This window comes from Sarcophilus harrisii, chromosome 1, assembly GCF_902635505.1.
Source record: "Sarcophilus harrisii chromosome 1, mSarHar1.11, whole genome shotgun sequence".
NCBI classification, from domain to species: domain Eukaryota; kingdom Metazoa; phylum Chordata; class Mammalia; order Dasyuromorphia; family Dasyuridae; genus Sarcophilus; species Sarcophilus harrisii.
Genome location: NC_045426.1, coordinates 338,667,462 through 338,687,043, shown reverse-complemented (window position 1 = coordinate 338,687,043; position 19,582 = coordinate 338,667,462). Strand labels below are relative to the sequence as shown.

The 19,582-nt window shown below is 36.4% G+C and overlaps 2 protein-coding genes across 4 annotated transcripts in view; both read right to left on the bottom strand.

Annotated features, from left to right (window-relative positions):
* The window catches only part of MPG (N-methylpurine DNA glycosylase), a 63,696-nt gene extending 46,108 nt beyond the window's left edge, over positions 1-17,588 (bottom strand). The window contains exon 1 of one of the 2 annotated variants that reach the window (XM_031945680.1): positions 17,400-17,588. In XM_031945680.1, the coding sequence (XP_031801540.1) occupies positions 17,400-17,573 (174 nt within the window). In that variant the 5' untranslated portion in view covers positions 17,574-17,588. Of the gene's footprint in view, positions 1-15,989; positions 16,084-17,399 lie in introns of those variants that run through there. The other variant, XM_023497755.2, reaches the window with a different exon arrangement.
* Positions 9,090-17,490, bottom strand: LOC105749534 (NTF2-related export protein 2). 2 transcript variants are annotated; one of them, XM_012543198.3, is made up of 3 exons: positions 17,400-17,490; positions 15,990-16,131; positions 9,090-11,554 (listed from the first exon to the last, which is right to left on the bottom strand). In XM_012543198.3, exon 3 carries the CDS (start codon positions 11,398-11,400, stop codon positions 10,978-10,980), a length of 423 nt encoding a protein of 140 aa, XP_012398652.1. In that variant the 5' UTR covers positions 11,401-11,554; positions 15,990-16,131; positions 17,400-17,490; the 3' UTR covers positions 9,090-10,977. The 2 variants fall into 2 exon arrangements, with proteins under 2 accessions (XP_012398652.1, XP_031801541.1); XM_031945681.1 differs by lacking the exon at positions 15,990-16,131 and having other exon boundaries at positions 17,400-17,477.
* Positions 17,589-19,582: the final 1,994 nt, after the last annotated feature.

Genomic DNA, 19,582 nt, shown 5'->3' with positions numbered 1-19,582 from the left:
GTCCTGCTTCTGACACCTACTATTGTGTGTGACCAAAGGCAAGCAAGTTAACTCCTAAGTTCCAGCTTCTTAAACTGTGATTTGGAACCCTATATTGGGCCTTGTAATTGAATATGAGGATCACAAAATCATGGTTTATTATCAGTAAATGTCTGATTTGTATGCCTGTTTTATATACCTATATAACCAGAGTCATGTAAAAATTTCTTGGACGAAATGGGGATCACAAGTGGAAAAAGAAACCCTGCCATAAGTGTCCTGGGAAATTTCTTGGACTCTTAAAATTGAAGGGAAGTAGTTGAAATTTTTTTTCACCAGTAGTGAAAAGTGGGAAAAGTTTCTATACTTGGAGATTCCCCCACAGAAACCCCATAGTTCCTCTCGGCTGGAACTCTGCTTCTTATAATCCTAGTCTTCCTTCAATGCTCAGATAAATCATTTCTGATATGGCTCCCTCTCACCCTTGTTGTTAACACTTTTCATCCCCCCAATTTTTCTTGTAATACATTTATTTATGCATTCATTGTATCTCCCAGGAGAAAAAAAGGTCTTTGAGTCCAGGAACTGTCATTTCATCTGTAGCTTTTTAAAGATCAAACTGTAGCATAGTACTTTGTATATATGTCACTATATATAATATAGTGTATTTTGTATACAAATATACTATATTATGTGTATTTAAAGCATTATAGAAATGGGAACTTTTACTCTCTTTTTTTTTTTTTTTTTTTAATTTAATAGCCTTTTATTTACAGGATATATACATGGGTAACTTTACAGCATTAACAATTGCCAAACCTCTTGTTCCAATTTTTCACCTCTTACCCCCACCCTCCCTAAATGGCAGGATGACCAGTAGATGTTAAATATATTAAAATATAACTTAGATACATAATAAGTATACATGACCAAAACATTATTTTGCTGTACAAAAAGAATCAGACTCTGAATTATTGTACAATTAGCTTGTGAAGGAAATCAAAAATGCAGGTGTGCATAAATATAGGGATTGGGAATTCAATGTAATGGTTTTAGTCATCCCCAGAGTTCTTTTTCTGGGTATAGCTGGTTCAGTTCATTACTGCTCCATTAGAAATGATTTGGTTGATCTCGTTGCTGAGGATGGCCTGATCCATCAGAACTGGTCATCATCTAGTATTGTTGTTGAAGTATATAATGATCTCCTGGTCCTGCTCATTTCACTCAGCATCAGTTCGTGTAAGTCTCTCCAGGCCTTTCTGAAATCATCCTGTTGGTCATTTCTTACAGAACAGTAATATTCCATAATTTTCATATACCACAATTTATTCAGCCATTCTCCAACTGATGGACATCCATTCAGTTTCCAGTTTCTAGCCACTACAAAAGGGCTGCCACAAACATTCGTGCACATACAGGTCCCTTTCCTTCTTTATAATCTCTTTGGGATATAATCCCAGTAGTAACACTGCTGGATCAAAGGGTATGCACAGTTTGATAACTTTTTGAGCATAGTTCCAAACTACTCTCCAAAATGGTTGGATTAGCTTCACAACTCCACCAACAATGAATCAATGTCCCAGTTTTCCCATCCCTCCAACAATCATCATTATTTTTTCCTGTCATTTTAGCCAATCTGACAGGTGTGTAGTGGTATCTTAGAGTTGTCTTAATTTGCATTTCTCTGATTAATAATGACTTGGAGCATCTTTTCATATGACTAGAAATAGTTTCAATTTCTTCATCTGAGAATTGTCTGTTCATATCCTTTGACCATTTTTCAATTGGAGAATGGCTTGATTTTTATAAATTAGAGTTAATTCTCTATATATTTTGGAAATGAGGCCTTTATCAGAACCTTTGACTGTAAAAATATTTTCCCAGTTTATTGCTTCCCTTCTAATCTTGTCTGCATTAGATTTGTTTGTACAAAAACTTTTCAGTTTGGTATAATCAAAATTTTCTATTTTGTGGTCAGTAATGATCTCTAGTTCTGCTTTGGTCATAAAGACCTTCCCCTTCCACAGGTCTGAGATGTAAACTATCCTATGTTCCTCTAATTTATTAATGATTTCATTCTTTATGCCTAGGTCATGAACCCATTTTGACCTTATCTTGGTGTACGGCGTTAAGTATGGATCAATGCCTAGTTTCTGCCATATTAGTTTCCAATTTTCCCAGCAATTTTTATCAAACAGTAGGAACTTTTACTCTCATAGGAAATGATTTCCCATAGTCAATGCACAGGGGAACTGGGTGCCCCAAGCAGGGAGTTGCCAGCATTTGGGAGCAAGATAAAAGATAAATAAATGTGAGCCTCAGAAATTTAAGCTAAATAGGAATCAACACAAAATAGACAGGATAGCCAGCTGTAAAGGGAAGTTTTAAGCAGGAATTCAGAGAAATCATTTATAAATGGATTGTGGATGAGAAAGATTTAAGATATCCCCAAAATTCTCTCAGGGAGACACCAATCTGAAGATAACTAAAAGAAAATAAAGTGTTATCTTCTCAACTGTATCACAAGAGGCAGGAATTACTGATGATTGATAAGCTGTGAAACAAGCAAAGAAACAAAGACTGAGACACATCCCTCTCCCCACTCAACCCTCCCATCTGCTTAGATAAGCATGACTGGAATGTAACTGAAGAAAGCTGTGATCTATTCAATCAGAATAGATAGACAATGCAATACAATGGAAATTTCAGTGCTTCAATCTTAGGTGACTTTTTACCTCTTGCATTTGGGCCTCAATGTTTTAATGGTGGCTATAGCACCCATACAGTAATCAATCCTCTGGAGATGAACTTCTCCAGACGGGTATTTGGATTTTCAGACCACAGACTCAGTCACTAAGTCCATACCTGAAATCCTTCCAGCTTGGTATTTGCCCAAATTTCATTGATACAGATAGTCTTTAGTATCATCTCTAAGATGTCGTGATGCAAGTGAATAAAGTTATAATAAAATGGAGACATTCAGATAAATGTTAGACTTATCCATTTCACCTCTTAGAATCTGTTTCCCTGGTCATCATAATAATAACAATAACATTTATGTAAAGCCTATTATGTGCCAAGGCCCTGTGCTAAGTACCTTAGTGCTTTACAAATATTTTGTCATTTGATCCTCAACCCTAGGATATAAGTATTATTATTATCTCTATTTTAATGCTGAGGAAACTGAGGCAAACATGATTTGTGGGGTTAGGGGAGTAAGGATTAGAGGATGTCCCTATATGGAAATTTAGAAGAGGCATGGAGTTTGGGGGGTGGGGGTGAGGGAATATAACAAGTTCAGTATTGGAGTGTTTGGGTTTGTAATATATATGAAACTAGTTCAAAATGTCTAGGAGCCAATTTGTGGTGTGAAACTGGAGTTCAGGAGAGAAATTAGGACTGAATATATAAATCAATGAGTCATCACCAAGAAGATAATTAAATTTAATGGTGTTGACAAGGTCATCAAATGAGGGAAAAAAGCAATAGAAGGGAGAAAAAGCTAGAGTTCACATTTACAATCTCAGAATTGGAAGGGATTTATGTGTAAGTCTCAGATTCATTCAACAAACATTGTGCCTATTTTGTGCAAAACATTGTGCTTACTATGTATGATCAGGGTATGGTGAAGAGGGGGAAATATATAATGTGTAAATAAGGAATAGTTACAGTTTAGAATAGGGAAAAGAAGTCAAATTCCCTCTGCAGCATACCAGATGTGGTTAGATCTGTGCACTAAGAAAATTATCTTAATAGCTATGTGAATAATGGTAAAAAGAGATGAGAAGGTATGGGCACCAACTTCTGCAATAGGCTAGGCAAGAGGTACCCAGGTCATGAAGTGGGATTGAGACCATGTGAGTAGAAAAAAGGTGACAGACACAAATGAAGATCAAAGAGACAGTATCAATACAACTTATTTAGGCAAGAGCAAAATAGGGAAAAGGCAAAAGAATCAGAGAGAATTTTGAGGTTTTGAGCCAAGGTGGTAAAGATATTTTGGTGCCATCAATTGAAACAGTAAAGTTGGGAGAAAAGACCTGACAAGTGCCTTAGTAGAGGCTGGAGTTTATTTGCCTGATCACCTCCCTTTGTGGATGTGAACTTGAGCTTTTCAAAATCCTTCTTAAAAAGGGATATGGGAAAAATGGGACACTAATGCTGGTAGAATTGTGAAATGATTCAACCATTTTGGAGAACAATATGGAACTATGTGCAAAGGGCACATGTCCTTTGATCCACCAGTGCTACTTTAGAGTTGTATCCCAAAGAAATCATAAAAAAGGGAAAAGAATTCACACATGCAAAAATGTGCAGCTCTTTTTTATAGCAGCTCTTTTTGTTGTACCAAAGAATTGGAAAATTCATCAATTGGGAAATGGCTGAATAAGTTATGACTATATGAAAGTAATGGAATCTTATTGTTCTATAAATTGTCCATAAATCCACAAAAATCATTAGTTTTTTTTTTCAAATGAACTTGTCTAACCACATTTCTCTCATTCTGTATCTATGCAATGAATTTTTTTCTGAATTTTACCTTTGCCCCTATTAAATTGAATCTCATATACTCTATCCTCCTAGCTTGTCAAGATATTTTTTTGTATCTCTATTCCACCATTCAATGAATAACTACTCTCAAATTTGTATCCATCAACAAATTCCATAACTATGTTATCTATACAAGTCCACTAATAAAAGATATTTAACAGAATAAGGTTAAGGAAAGACACTTCCCAAGAGCCCTTGGCTAACACTTATTCATTAACCATCTCTTTGAATCAGGTAGTCACTCACTCAATTTATTCCAAATTTTACTTAATCATACTATCATATACTGTGATATATTTAATATGTATAGGACAGCCTGCCATCTAGGGGAGGGGGTGGAGGAAGGGAGGGGAAAAGTCGGACAGAAGTGAGTGCAAGGGATAATGTTGTAAAAAAAAAAAAAAAAAAAAAAAAAAAATTACCCAGGCTTGAGTTCTCAATAAAAAAGTTATAAGTATTAAAAAAAAAAAAATCATACTATCATCTAGTCCCTTTCTCGCCATCTTAATCACAATGACATCTGAAAAGACTGTCAAATGCCTAAAAGAAATCCAGATCAACAATGTTCATAGCATGCCTCTGATTTGTCAGTTTTCTCATCCTGACAGTCCAGAGGAAGGGGTGTACTGAATCTAGAAGATAAAATACCTAGAAGTCAATGGTCATAATTAATTCTTAGAGCTAAAAGGAACCTGGATTTTCAAGCAGATCCTCTTCATTTAGCAGAAAAGGAAACAGAAACAGAAAAGTGACAAACCCATAGCTAAACAGCTAAAAAAAATAAAAATAGCAAAGCTGGGACTGGGATCCAGGTCTTCACTTCACTAAGTAGTCTTGAGATAGAAATAATTGAAATAGAAATAATACTCTCTTGAGAGTAGAAATAGCCTAGAAGACAATTCTTCAGACTTGTTAGAAATAATGTTTCCCTTTTTTCTAATTCCCTTTTTCTAATTCTATGCATACCAAGAAAATACCAAGCTTTGTAATTTGCTTTCTTGAGTACATTCATCCACTATAAGAGCTAGCCTGATATTGGCTCTCATGCTAGGGGTAGCAGAAAGAAAAGCATGGTAAGACAGAGGGTTCTAGATAAGTCCAGAAGACAGGAGAAGACTGGAAATCAGGAGACCCAGGTTCTATTACACAATTGCCATAACTCATTGTGTGACCCTGAGAAAGTCATTTTAGTCCTGGTACCTCAAATTTATCCTCTGCAAAATATTAAGCACTTTTATCAAGTGTTCTGAAGTTTGTAAAGCGTTTAACAAAATCATTTTGATCTCTACAATAATCTTAGGAGGTAGACATCATTATCCCAATTTTATGGATAGAGATATTGAGGCTTATTAAGACTAAATGACTTCCCTGGAATCACATAAGTGTCAGAAACAGAACTAAACCCATTTCCCTCTTACTTGAAAAAAATTAGTTTTTAATGGATTACTATTTTTTAGATGTCCGTATTACTTTCTTTTGTATAAAGTAAAAAATCAATCCAGTGCAGAAGCAGTGTGACAGTTAAAAGAATGCTGGGTTTGGATTAAAGGCCCTTGCTTTGGGGGAGTGATTTCTCATTTCTGGGCCTCATGTTCCTCCTTAAAGGTTAAACAAAGAACTTGGACCATGTGGTGGCCTTTCAGGTCTCATCAAGCTCTTGATCTGTATGTCTCTCATTTAAATACAGTGGGTATTCTGACAATGTTTGCTTCATTCCATAGAGGCAGTCCATCATTCCTGAGGAAGAGGCAGGAGACTTTGCTGTCAGGCATGGTCACTGCAAAGACTGGGTCTTTTGTCTTTAGAACTAGGTTTCCAATTCATTACTGTGCTTATCATGTACACTGCCCTCCTAGTTCTGCTTACTTCATTCTACATCAATTCATAAAAATCTTGCAAAGTTTATCTGGATTCTTCATGTTCGTTATTTCTCAAAATGCAATAGTATTTATATATCATCATTTGTTCAGCTTTCCCCAATTAATAGGCATCTATTTTGTTTATAGTCCTTTGCTACCACAAAAAATGTTTGGTGCTCTGTCCACTAAGATGTCCTCCAGTCTTAACATTCAATGATTCTATGATTCCAAGTATATCTACTATTGATAACCCAAATCTCTCCACTACCCTGCTTCCCTAGACCAATATCCCCATTCTGGCCTTACTTTTCTTATTTCAGTTTTGACCCTATTGATAATTTATAACCAGTCCAATTATTTACTGTCTCCCTCTTCCAAGTCCCTTGCCGGTGGCCTTCTGCAATCTCCAACATATATTTCTGGAAGAAATCATATCACTATGCCCTGGCATAGTGCCCCTGGTCCTATTAAAATTTATTTTATCTGATCTCAGTTGGGTCCTCACCACTACAAGGCCATCTTATTCATTCTTGATTCTGTTATGATTTTCGTAACAGCTTGTTCAAAAATTTCCTTCCCTTTTAAGCCCATACCATTTTTCTACTTCATCCTTCCAGTTCATCTACTTCATGAATTAAATGGAAGCTATTTGTTTTGAATTCTCTCATCCCCAAAACCATACTTCTAAACCCCTTTATATTATTTCTAATCTTCCCTCTTTCAGTCCCTCTTTATTCTCCAAGGAAAAAAAAAGTTTTTCTCCTTGCCATAGGAAACGCATCTACTTTTATCCTCAATTTTGCCTACTCCAGCCTCTACTAAGGCACTTGTCAGTTTGTCTCAATGTCCCCTCCCTATAACATCCTTCCCATAATTCTTTTCCTGTCAACACACTTAATTCCTACTTTTCTACTGGCTTCTTACTGGCTGCCTACACACATGCCCAACAAGAACAAGAACTATAACTACCTTTACCTGACCTTCATATCTCTTCAAGCTATCTCCCTTTCTTATCCTTTTCAATGCCAAACTCTTCTTCTTATTTTCAGTCTAGCTTTCACTTAAGTGAAATTACTGAAAGGTCATCAATGATCTCAACAACTCTTGATCTATGATACCCACTGTATCCACCAATATCCTTCATACTTTCATTAAAGGTACCATCCAGGATTAGAAGTCATCCTTGACTTTCCTCTTCTCACCATACATCAGGTCTGGTCAATTTTATCTCCACATTTGTCATATCCCTCCCCTTGACTTCATTCACACAGTACCTCACCTGTTTTAGCCTAAATGTTCTTCAATGCTTCCCAACTCTTGTTTCAAACTATCATCCAGAGAGATATCAAAATAATCTGTCTAAAAGCATGGGTTTGATACCATGTTGATTTTCTATTCAAAAATTTTCAGTGGTTCCTGATTCCTTCTCAAAACACTAATTCCTCTAGTTCTAACCTACTCTTAACACTTTTAATACTATTGTCCTTCAAGTGTGCTAAATTCTAGAAAAAAGTTTTCATTTCATCTCCAATCTCTGTCATGCTTGGAATGTACTCTCTCCCTTAGGATCCTTGATTTCTTTCAAGGTACAGTTCAATATAATACCCCCTCCTAAGGATCCTAAAGGAGAATTTTCCTGCTTCTCTCAGTGCCTAGCACTATTTCAACTCTTCTGCATGTAATGTGTGTTCATATATTATTTTACCCCAAAATTAGATAACACTTGTAGTGTTGAGCATAGTACCTAGCAGGAGCTGACATTTAATAAATGATTGTTGCCTTCCCTCCAGGAGAAAGTAAAACTCCTTGGGGGCAAGGACAATATTTTGTCTTTGTATCTCTAGTAAATAGCAGAGTGCCTTGCACATAGTAGTATCTGATAAATGTTCGCTGAGCTAAGAAGGTTGGCTACCAGATGATTTTTATTTACACTGCTTCAGCTCATGAAGCCAACTTAGCATACAGGTTTTATATTACATTGTTTCAGTTCATAAAGACAATAAAACATAAATAGGGTTTATATTCCATGTGAGTAAATACTCGTATTAAGGGAATCACAGATACTTAAGGTTTAACCAAGTGTCTAAAATACAGAGGACAACAGTACAAGAGTCAAGATGAACATTTCCTACTTTAATCAATAGCAATATGGTACAGCAGAGTGTGCTAGACTTAGAATCAGAAAACTTGAGCTTGAATATCAGTCCTCACACTTTGTAGCTAGGCAATAAAGAGGCAAATCTCTTATTCTAAATATCAATTTCCTCACTTGCAAAATGGGGACAGTAACACGTGCTACCTACTTGAAAGGATTGATATAATGAAAGGAATTTGACAACCCTGAAAATGCCACATAAGTTTAAGACCTAACAGGAATGGTTTCATGAACAAGGCAGCCTTGGAACGATAGGAAGGTAAGAATACTATAAACTGGAACACAAGTTCTGAAAAGGAACATTCCCTTTTGCAAAGTCTTATTAACACTCACACACACACATACACACACACACATATATATATTCTTTGGGGAATTATGAACTCAGTTCTTAGACTGGGGATTAGGGGCATGTATAGTGAACAGTCTATTAGATTTCGTTGATCGACTGGTTGCTTCTGTTAAACTGCTTTTTCTTTTTCTTTTGTTATAAGGGATGGATAGGGAAGGGAGATATAACTGGAAATGAAGGTGATATAAAGACAGACATGTCAATGAAAGTTTTAATGTATACTTTTTAATGAATACAATAACAGCAATGTAAATGGAATTTTTAAAAAACGGATACTGTGTAATTATAACAACCAAGAAGACATGAGAATATACTTCCTTTCCTTCTCTACAGATCTGTAGGATCTATGGAAATGGGGCACTGCATACCCTGTCAGACTCAGCTGATGTGCTAGTCTTGCTGAACTGATTTTTTCCCCTCTTTTATTATTTATTTTAAGGAATGGCTCTCTAGCTGGGAAGGAAAAATGATAGGCTAAGAAATGAAGATCATATAAAAATAAAAGACACCAATATGAACTTAATGAAAAAATAATTTTCTTTTCTTGTCATCAAGACTATATCTGGAATTTCTAAACATCTGACCACCATCATAAAAACCTACATTTCTATAGCATTTTGCTATTTTCTTTACAACATTCCTATGATACAGGAAACGTACTTTTTTTTTTTAAACAAATGTCAAAACTGAGGCTCAAAGAAGACACCTGATTTGCTCCCTGGTCACTTATTCAGATCAACAAACAACATAGCTAAGTCACAAACTCATATTTTGGGGCTCTAAATGCAGTGTTCAATTATACTATTTAAGTTCATTTATTTACATAGTTATGAAATAACTTAGTTTTTGAATAATTCATTAAAATCATTAACCAACAACTATGGTGAGGTAGGTACTATTATGATCCACATTTTACAGTTGAGGAAATTGAGGCAGAGATTAAGTAACTTGCTCAGTAGCATGTGTCTGAGGTAAGGTATAAACTCAGGCCTAATGCTCTAATTCACTGTACCTTCTAGCTGCCTTTATATGGAAGTATCATGATGTAACAATAGAAGGAGCTCTCTGACTTTTGCTAGCTGTGTTATCTTGGTCAAATTTTCTTCTCTGTAAAATGGGAATACTTAATGTTATTTACTTCAAAGAGTTGTTGAGTGAATTAAATGGAATATTTGATGTATCTATAGTACTTTTAAACCTTAAACCCACATATAAGTGTAAGTTAATATTATAATTCCTTCTCTTAAAAAAACTATACTACATGCATGTTGCATATAGTAACAGCAATATCAAAGTATAACTATGAACAATTAAGTTATTCTGAGTACTGTAAATACTCAAATAAAGTATAAAGGACCTATAAAAAAAGATGTTATCCACCTCCAGAAAAAGAACTGATAAATAAAAGTATGCATAGTATGGTTTTTACATACACACATGCAAATCTGTGGCAAATGGTGGCCTTCTCTAGTGTAGGTAGGGAAGGACAAAGGGAGACAGAGTTCAGAACTCAAAATGTAACTAAAAAACCCCAACAAATTAAATTTAAAAAGAACAACAACAATGTGAACATTTCTTCACAGAGAATATTTCCAGAACAGAATAGAGATGAAAATCCAACAAGTAAAAACAGAGTGGTTTTATTGTTCTGATTTAGGTAGTCACTAAGTTGAGACTACTCTAAGTTTACTAAAGGCTGCAAGCATTTTTATATTAACCATATATACTCTCTCTGTGTGTATGTGTATATACTCTAAAGACTATCTCCCAGGGCATTATGCTGAACTATGAGGACAACGAATTCCAGTTTTTGATCAATCAAGTTTACAGTAGCTCTCTTCAAAAACTCATTTCTGAACAAGTGGGAGGGACAGAACTTTTGTATCAGAGTATTTAAAAGGCATGTTACATACAAATACAATTCCACTGCTCTTAAGGGTAACTGCAAAAGTTGTTGCTAGGGATCTACTTTTTTAAAGATACATCAACTTTGGCACACTATTCACACTTCTACAGTAAATGGGAGAAAAATGAAGACATTTCAAATATTTTAGGGTTAATTTTTGCCAAGACTAAATAGCTCAATCCTGGAAGCGGAAGCAATCACTTGCAATCTTCCATACAGTGTTGTTGGGTGTGGCTTGTGCTGTCAACAGGAAGTTCTGGTTGAAATAGCGCTGTTTATTCCCATCAAACTTCACAGTCCCACAGGTCACCACCAGGATGGTGGTTTGGCTCTGAGTAGCTTGCTCATGAACAGGTTGGCAATCTAACACACTGATATGGAACTCACTGGAAGGCAACATCTCAAAAAATTCATTCAGAGCATCTTGTCCAGAAATAGCATTTCCATTCCAAATCAGAGTGGCGCTGTTCAAGTATAATCTAGTCAGTACCCTTCTCCTTTTATCAATGGTGTCATAGTAAATATTGACAAATTCTTCAGCGGCTCTACATGCCTGGTCCACATAGATCTTAAAATCCACAGATGATGCCATTGCCATTTCCACTTCCCAGTGAAGAGTTTCCAGTGAGATCCAGAAGACCTCCAGGAGCAATCAGGTGGTTCAGAAAGTGCAGGAGTTCAAGATGCCTATACTACTTTAAATTTAAGTAGACAAGGGGAAGCAGAGAGATGGAAAAAATGGAAATCCCCATCTGCAACATTAAAAAAAAAAAAAAAATTCATTTCTGTCCCTTCTTCCTATTCCTTACAAACCTCCCAAATGCATAAATTGCATTTATGATAGGCATTCAAGTCCTACAATTAAAGCTAGATACATTTATGTAGGTTCACAATTGAAACAGTTCTACAATCTAAACAAAAGATTTTTCAGGCTAGGTTATCCCAAGCTGACACAATTTAAGATGGAGAGTCATAAAGACAATCTCTGGACATTAAGGGGAATAATCAGGAAGAAAATTCCTTAGGATGTTGGGGGAGGGGAATGAGGGGGAAATAGGCTACATGATCTTAAAGTTCCCTTCTAGCTCTGACATCTCTCTTCTCAAGTTTTTTAGCTTTCATATTCTATAATAACAATAAGAGCTGACACACATAGCACTTAAAAGATTTAGTGTTTTTTACAAAAATTATTTTATTTGATCTTTACAACCTGTGAGGCAGGTGCTCTTACTCCATTTTACAGATTAGGAAACTGAGGTTAAGAGAAATTAGATAATTTACTTAAGAGTCATGCAGCTAGTAAATACCTGAGGCAGAATTTGATTTTGTGTCTTTCTGATTCCAAGTGCAGCACTCTGAAAGAGCAATGAATTTGGAATCATACACTCTTTTATGGTTTAAAAAAAATTTTTTTCTAAACTACAAATTATACCAGTTGAACCTCATAACCCTGTAAGGTAGAGATACTCTTACTCCTCTCCTCCCATTTTACAAATGAGGAAACCAAGTTGAGAAGCTGAATGAATTATTTAAGAGTCATGCAGTTAATAAGCTAAATGGAAATGGAAAGTAAATTAATTTATCCCATCCCAAAGTATTTATTCATGATCTAACAAAACAAAGCTTCAGAGCACTAAGATAGGTCTTATGTCAGATGTTTTGATTTCTTCTCCAAGAATCTCCAAAGAGGTGAACACTAGAATGCCAACACTGAAAGGACTTTAGAATACAGATCATAACAACTCAGTTGATATTATGTTTGTAAAGCACTTATTTCACAACCATCAAGTAAGACAGTGTAGGCATTATTATTCACTTTACAAAAAAAGAAAATTAAAACTCAGAAAGGTGAACTGAATGCCCACTTCAGATGGTCAGAGTTTTCACCTGAACTTAGGCACAGGAAGAGATCTTAGAAGACAGATCATTGTCACACAGAATTTAATTCAATTCCATTCAAGCATGGACAAGCCTTATGAACAAGACACTGTGCTAGGTACTGAGGATACAAAGACATAAATAAAATAAGTTCTATCTTTACAGAGCTTAAGTTCATAAAATATAAGGTTATAAGAAGCCTTAGAAGAAAATATTAAAATACAGAATCAAATATCAAAGCTAGTCTCTACCATAGGGATTATATAGGTCAAGCTTTTCATTTTTACAAACTGAAATTTAGATAGATTACATGATTTGCTTGAGGTCACACATCTAAGAGGAAAAACCAGGACTAGAGCACAAGTCTTGTACACCAACATGCTTTCCAGTACAACAAACTACTTACACAAAGTTTCCCCCATACCCTCGACATCATCCTCTTTCACCTTTCTCACAGAAAATAGAAAGTTATAAAAAGATGCCAAATACAACTCAGTATTAATAATCTTTGGACAGACTAGACTTCACGTGTCCCAGTGGCACCAGGGAAGTTTAGTGCAATCCCACAGGAAGCAGTGCAAATCAGAAGTCTGCTGAGTGGATAACCAGACCAAATAATCTTCAGTGACAGCCTTCCAAAGAGGGGCCAAGCCAACAGCTATGAACTTGCAAATTTCACTAATGGAGTCGCTCAAATCATAAACTAATAAAAGGACAGAGAGTGGCTTCTCTTAGCAAACAATCCAATGGAAGGAAGCAAGATAAAGTACCTTACAGAGATTATATCCCATCTACATTATCTGCAGCCTCAAATATAAGCAGGAAATATACTATAGTGTTGTAAAAAGTACCAGATTTTGGGGTTCATATCCTGGTTCCATGACTTACTAATGTCATTCTTGCCTAGTCATTTTCCTAAAGTGATTCTCAGTTTTCTAACATGTAAAATGGGGATAAAAATAATGGAAATGCCTACCTTATATATATGTGTGAATAAAAGTAAATAATGCATGTAAAGAATTTTGTAAACCTAAGGCACTAAGGAAAGGTTTGTTAAAATTACTTTTCTTCTAGTGAAACTAGAGCTCTAAACCTCTTACCCTTCTCCAGATTCCTCTCATAAGACAGAAATTAAGGCCAGAAACACTAGGAACCATAATTTTGACTCCATAAATAGGAAATGCCACAACCTCAAACAACAAGTCAAGTAAGCCTTTACCCCCAAAACAGGCTCAGCAACATTTTTGGCATTGTCAGGAGCCAAACTAAAATCAAATCCATCTATAATCAAGTGCATTAAGCCAGAAACTGTGCAGAGATCTGGATTCTGGACCTAATTAATTCCCTACATTACAAAAACACAAGTTACACTCCTTTTTCCCACCTGTCAACTACTTATCCCAGTTCAAATATAAGCAGTACTTTCCCCCAACATCTGGCTTATATAAGCACAAATGAAGCCTCTAACTGACATTATTTTTAAGTGTATATTTATGTGGATTTTTCCTTTGAAAGATTTCACTCTCTTTTAAAAGATCTCACTTTTTTTTAAAGAAATGTAAACTTATTAAGGGGAGTCTTATTACCTAGTCATCAAGGTAATTGTGTACTACCTACCTCATGGAGGTATTGTGAAGTGCTTGGTAAATTATAAAATGCTATATATGTGTAAGCTATAATAGTTTATTATTCAGTACAATAAGGCATAATCTCTCCCTCAGCTGCAAGTATTATATACTTGTGGTTATTTAAATCTATGGAATATTTATCTATGTAAACATTTTATATCCTCATACTAGACTTTCCTCTTGTATGATAGGTACTAAGTCTATTGTAATCATTACATTCAACCAATGAATGAATAAATAAATGAATGAATCCCTACTGACCTAAGGTCAGAGATTGACAATATCCTAGAGATGGAAAATAAGCTCAGAGATAGGATAGTCTAATCCCCTCATTTTACAAAGGAGAAAAGTGAGGCAAAGAGAAGGAAAATGTCCGAAACAAGTACCCACTTGGCCAGCTACAGTTCTGAGATCATGCTATCAGGGCAAAGACCTAATTCTTGGATCTTTTTGTGCATAGAAAAAGGAATTTAAAAGAAAAAAGATTAAAAATAATCCCTGGTCATAACAGGATGATTTCAGAAAGGCCTGGAGAGACTTACACGAACTGATGCTGAGTGAAATGAGCAGGACCAGGAGATCATTATATACTTCAACAACAATACTAAATGATGACCAGTTCTGATGGATCAGGCCATCCTCAGCAACGAGATCAACCAAATCATTTCTAATGGAGCAGTAATGAACTGAACTAGCTATACCCAGAAAAAGAACTCTGGGAGATGACTAAAAACCATTACATTGAATTCCCAATCCCTATATTTATGCACACCTGCATCTTTGATTTCCTTCACAAGCTAATTGTACAATAATTCAGAGTCTGATTCTTTTTGTACAGCAAAATAATGTTTTGGTCATGTATACTTATTGTGTATCTAAGTTATATTTTAATATATTTAACATCTACTGGTCATCCTGCCATTTAGGGGAGGGGGTGGGGGGTAAGAGGTGAAAAATTGGAACAAGAGGTTTGGCAATTGTTAATGCTGTAAAGTTACCCATGTATATATCCTGTAAATAAAAGGCTATTAAATAAAAATAAATAAATAAATAAAAAATAATCCCTGGTCATGCTAAAGCCTTGTTTTTTATATTTTGTTGCACTAAATGAACAAACTTTGCCTGGTTAGTTGTTTGCCAGGAACATTCTGCAAATATTCTGTTACCTGTGCAGTGTGGTTGAAAGTCAGAATATTCTCCTACTGACTAGCAAGTCACTTCTCTGAACAAGTTTCTTTTCTCTAAAAATGTGTTGTGTGAACTATAGTCTAGTGACTATAATCCAAAGTGCTTTCACACTCTGAACTTTTGTGATTCTAAAATTTATCCAAAACAGCACCATTCCCTATAACAGAAATAAATAGGAGCAAAAAAAAAAAAAAATTAGCACCAATGAGCCCAACTCCAAAGCAAAGAACTTAGGAGATTTGAGTTCTGATCCAGACTCTCTTACTTAATAACTGTTTAAACCTGGCCAAACAAAAATCCATCTTGGCCTGTTTTTCTTCATTTGTAGGATGTGTGTGGGACTAAATGATCCCTAGGATCCCTTCAAGGTTTAAACAGATGATCCTCTGTTCACAGTCATACAGAGTTAAAGCCTAAGCCCAGAGGTTTCAGAAATTATAACTTCTAACAAGCTCTTGGACCCATTTCAGGAGTTTGGGCCAAGGCCACTCACCTGAGCCATCCTGGAAGCTGGCCTTCCCTTCCTAAACATGCAAGAGTGGGAAGATAGCAGAAGAGCACCCAGGTCTAGGCAAGCCAAGGACACATGGTAATGCTGGAAAAGACAGTGCAGGCATCCAACTGATGGCTGGCACCTGTAGGAAAAATGAATACTGGAGAACTTAGGACAGAGGCCAATAGATTAACTGTGGAGTCATAGGAGGAGTGATCACAACCAAGTGTGGCCTCTGGCCTGATCAGTGAGAAATAACAATAATTCACCTTAGTAACAATAATGGAGTAGGAGGAGGAGGAGCAATAATGTCACCTTAAAGGTGACGGAACATTTCATTATCACACCACCACTGTGGAATAAATTAATGAATTATCACCTCCATTTTCTAGAACTGTGATTCTTAATATGGAATCCTAGAGGGTTTTTGTTGTTGTTTTAAATACATATACATACACATAATATCTCCATCAACATAATAGGTTTCTTTGTAATCTTGGTACTTCATTTTACGCATTTAAAAACATTATTCTGAAAAGGACTCTACAAACTTCACCACACAGCCAAAGGAGTCTAAGATATACAAAAAGTTAAGCTCACTCGACCTAGAGGCAAAAATGGAGCCTCAAAAAGAAGTGACTTGCCACGGTTAGACTGCTAGAAGAGCTGGCCTTTAGGAATCCCGAGCTTTTGGACCCCAAGTCCTTTTGTAGATTGTAAAATGCTGTCTGAATGAGTAAGAGAATTTCTTTAATGAGGAAGGGATGATTGTAAAGCACTATTAGATTGTGAAGGGAAAAGGCGGGAGAGGGAGGAGGAAAAGGTAATGGGGTATTTCTTAATAGAAGGGGAGGAGGGGAAGAAAAGCAGAAATTCTACAAAAGGGGAAAAAAAAAAAAACGTTGAGATAGGAGGTCTGATTTTTGGGGAGAAACTGGAAGATTTAAGGGAATAGGTCGGTGATGCCGTGAAAGATGAAATGAAACTGCCGAGAATCTTGGCCAAGGCTTGGGAGGGGGGTTTATACCAAAGGAGCTGCTGGGGTGGGGCGGGGAGGCCATTTTATAAAGAGAGGTAGGGAGAATTGCAGAAACTCGAGGATAGCGGCCCTGGACTTTGAGGGAGGGGGAGGCCCTTGGATGCTGAAAAAAGAGGGGGAGGGAAGAGGCGAGATGGGGGAGGGGAGAGGCGAGATGGGGGAGGGGAGAGGCGAGATGGGGGAGGGGAAAGGCGAGATGGAGGGGGAACGAGACTAGGAGAAAGGAGGGGGCAGAAAAACGGAGGGGGGGGGGGGCCGAAAAGGAGGCGAGAGGACCACATGGTGTGTGCGAGGTGGGTGGAAGTTGTCTTTAGAGAGTGAGGGAAAATCTTAGAGGCGGTTATCTGGTCTCGAAGGGTTAGGCCTCTTACCCCGGAAGAAGGAGGAGGAGGAGGAGAAGGAAGAGGTGTCTCTTTCTGAGAACCCGGAGCCAGAGCCAGAGCAGGAACCGGATCCGGATCTGGGCCGGGACCCGAGCTCGAGAAGCGCAGCCCCGCCTCCGCCGCCGCGCCCCTTCCAGTATTCCACCAATGGCTGTGCGGCATCGAATCCGGGCATCCTCTTGGGGGCGGAGTCCCGTCCTTCAAGCCCCGCCTCCTGGAGGAATGAAGCGGGGGAGGGGGGAGAGCTTCCTTCCAGCTGGAGAAGGATAGCGGGAGGTTCTGGGGATGGTCCCTCAAGGTTTATGAATGGAAATATGTTTAAAAGAATTGTACATATTTAATCTATACCAGATTACTCGCTCTCTTGGGAAGGAGGGAGGTAAGGGAGACACATGTGGAACACAAAGTTTTACAGAAAATGAATGTTCAAAACTATCTTTGCATACATATATTTGAAAAAATAAGATACTGCTGAAATTTTTTTTAAAAAGGAAAATGAGGTTGAGAGTTTAAGTGATTTGTCCATATTCATAGCTAGTATTGATGGAAAATTTACAGTTTTCTCTAATTAGGTCTAATGCTCATTTAATATTCTATATACATATGCATCCTGTGCATATGCATATATATGTAAATGTGTGTGTTTTATGTAAATATGTATGCATTGGCAGCTAGGTGGTGCAGTGGATAAAGTTCTGGGTTTGGAATCAGGAAGACTCCTTTATGAGTTCAAATTTAGGCTCAGACACTATAGTTGTGTGACTCTCAGCAAGTCACTTAACCCTGCTTGCTTCCTGTAAAATGAACTGAAGAAAGAGAAGGAAAACCACTCCAGTGTCTTCACCAAGAATACTGCAAATAGCGTCATGAAGAATCAGTTGAACCAAAAAAAAAAAAAAATAGCTACTGATAGCTATAGTTATATAATATATTATATATATAAAATAAATAGCTATATTTATTTATATTTATAATTTTTAGTATATTGGTTCAGTTGGACTGAACCAATATACTAAAAATTATAATGCCAAAATTAATTTACAGTTTTAGTGTTATCTCTGTCAAATTACCAAGAAGATACTTTATGGGATTAGACACAATAATAACAAAATTTATTTGGAAGAATAAAAAGGCTAGAATTTCAAGGAAATGGTAAAAGAAAGCAAGAACAATAGGGAAAGTAGATATCAGAAACACTATTTGGTACTGGTTAAAAAGTAGATCAGTGAAACTGATTAAATGTTAGTAGATGAGTAAATGATTAAATGAAATAGAATAAGAAAAAAACTTTGAGTTAACCTAGTGTTAGATAACAATATAAATATAAATTTTGGGGGAAGAGCTCTCCCTTTGACAATAATTTCTGGGAATTTTGGCAGAAATTACATTTAGTCTAATATATATCATCATAATAACCTCAAAATGATGGTACATTCTGAATATGAAAGGTCAGGACACAAAAATTAGAGGAGAATGAGATCACTACTTTTTACAGCTATGACTAGGGGAAAAGTTCTTTTAGAAAAACCTTTTATTTGGTTTTTTATTTTGCCTTCATTTCCTAACATCCTTCCTTCCTCCACCTAAAGAGTCATCCTTTATAACAAAGAATTAAAAAAAAAAAAGGCAGGGGTGGGGGGTGGGGGGAAATCCTTTCAGTGAAACTAACCACCTGATAGATCAAGTCTGGAAGTGTATGAAATGTTCCACATCCATAGGATTCCTTTTTTCTATAAGAATTTCTCCCATAGAAGTAATTGTAAAATATACCTTTTGTCTTATATTTTATTTTGAACAAGGGATGTGCTCTTTTTTTTTTTTTTTTTTATTTAATAGCCTTTTATTTACAGGTTATATGCATGGGTAACTTTACAGCATTGACAATTGCCAAACCTCTTGTTCCAATTTTTCACCTCTTACCCCCACCCCCTCCCCCAGATGGCAGGATGACCAGTAGATGTTAAATATATTAAAATATAAATTAGATACACAATAAGTATACATGACCAAAATGTTATTTTGCTGTACAAAAAGAATCAGACTCTGAAATATTGTACAATTAGCTTGTGAAGGAAATCAAAAATGCAGGTGGGCATAAATATAGGCATTGGGAGTTCAATGTAATGGTTTTTAGTCATCTCCCAGAGTTCTTTCTCTGGGCATAGCTAGTT

Coding starts and splice junctions, on each gene's coding strand:
- LOC105749534 (XM_012543198.3), bottom strand. CDS start 11,400: ATGGCAATGGCATCATCTGTGGATTTTAAGATCTATGTGGACCAGGCA.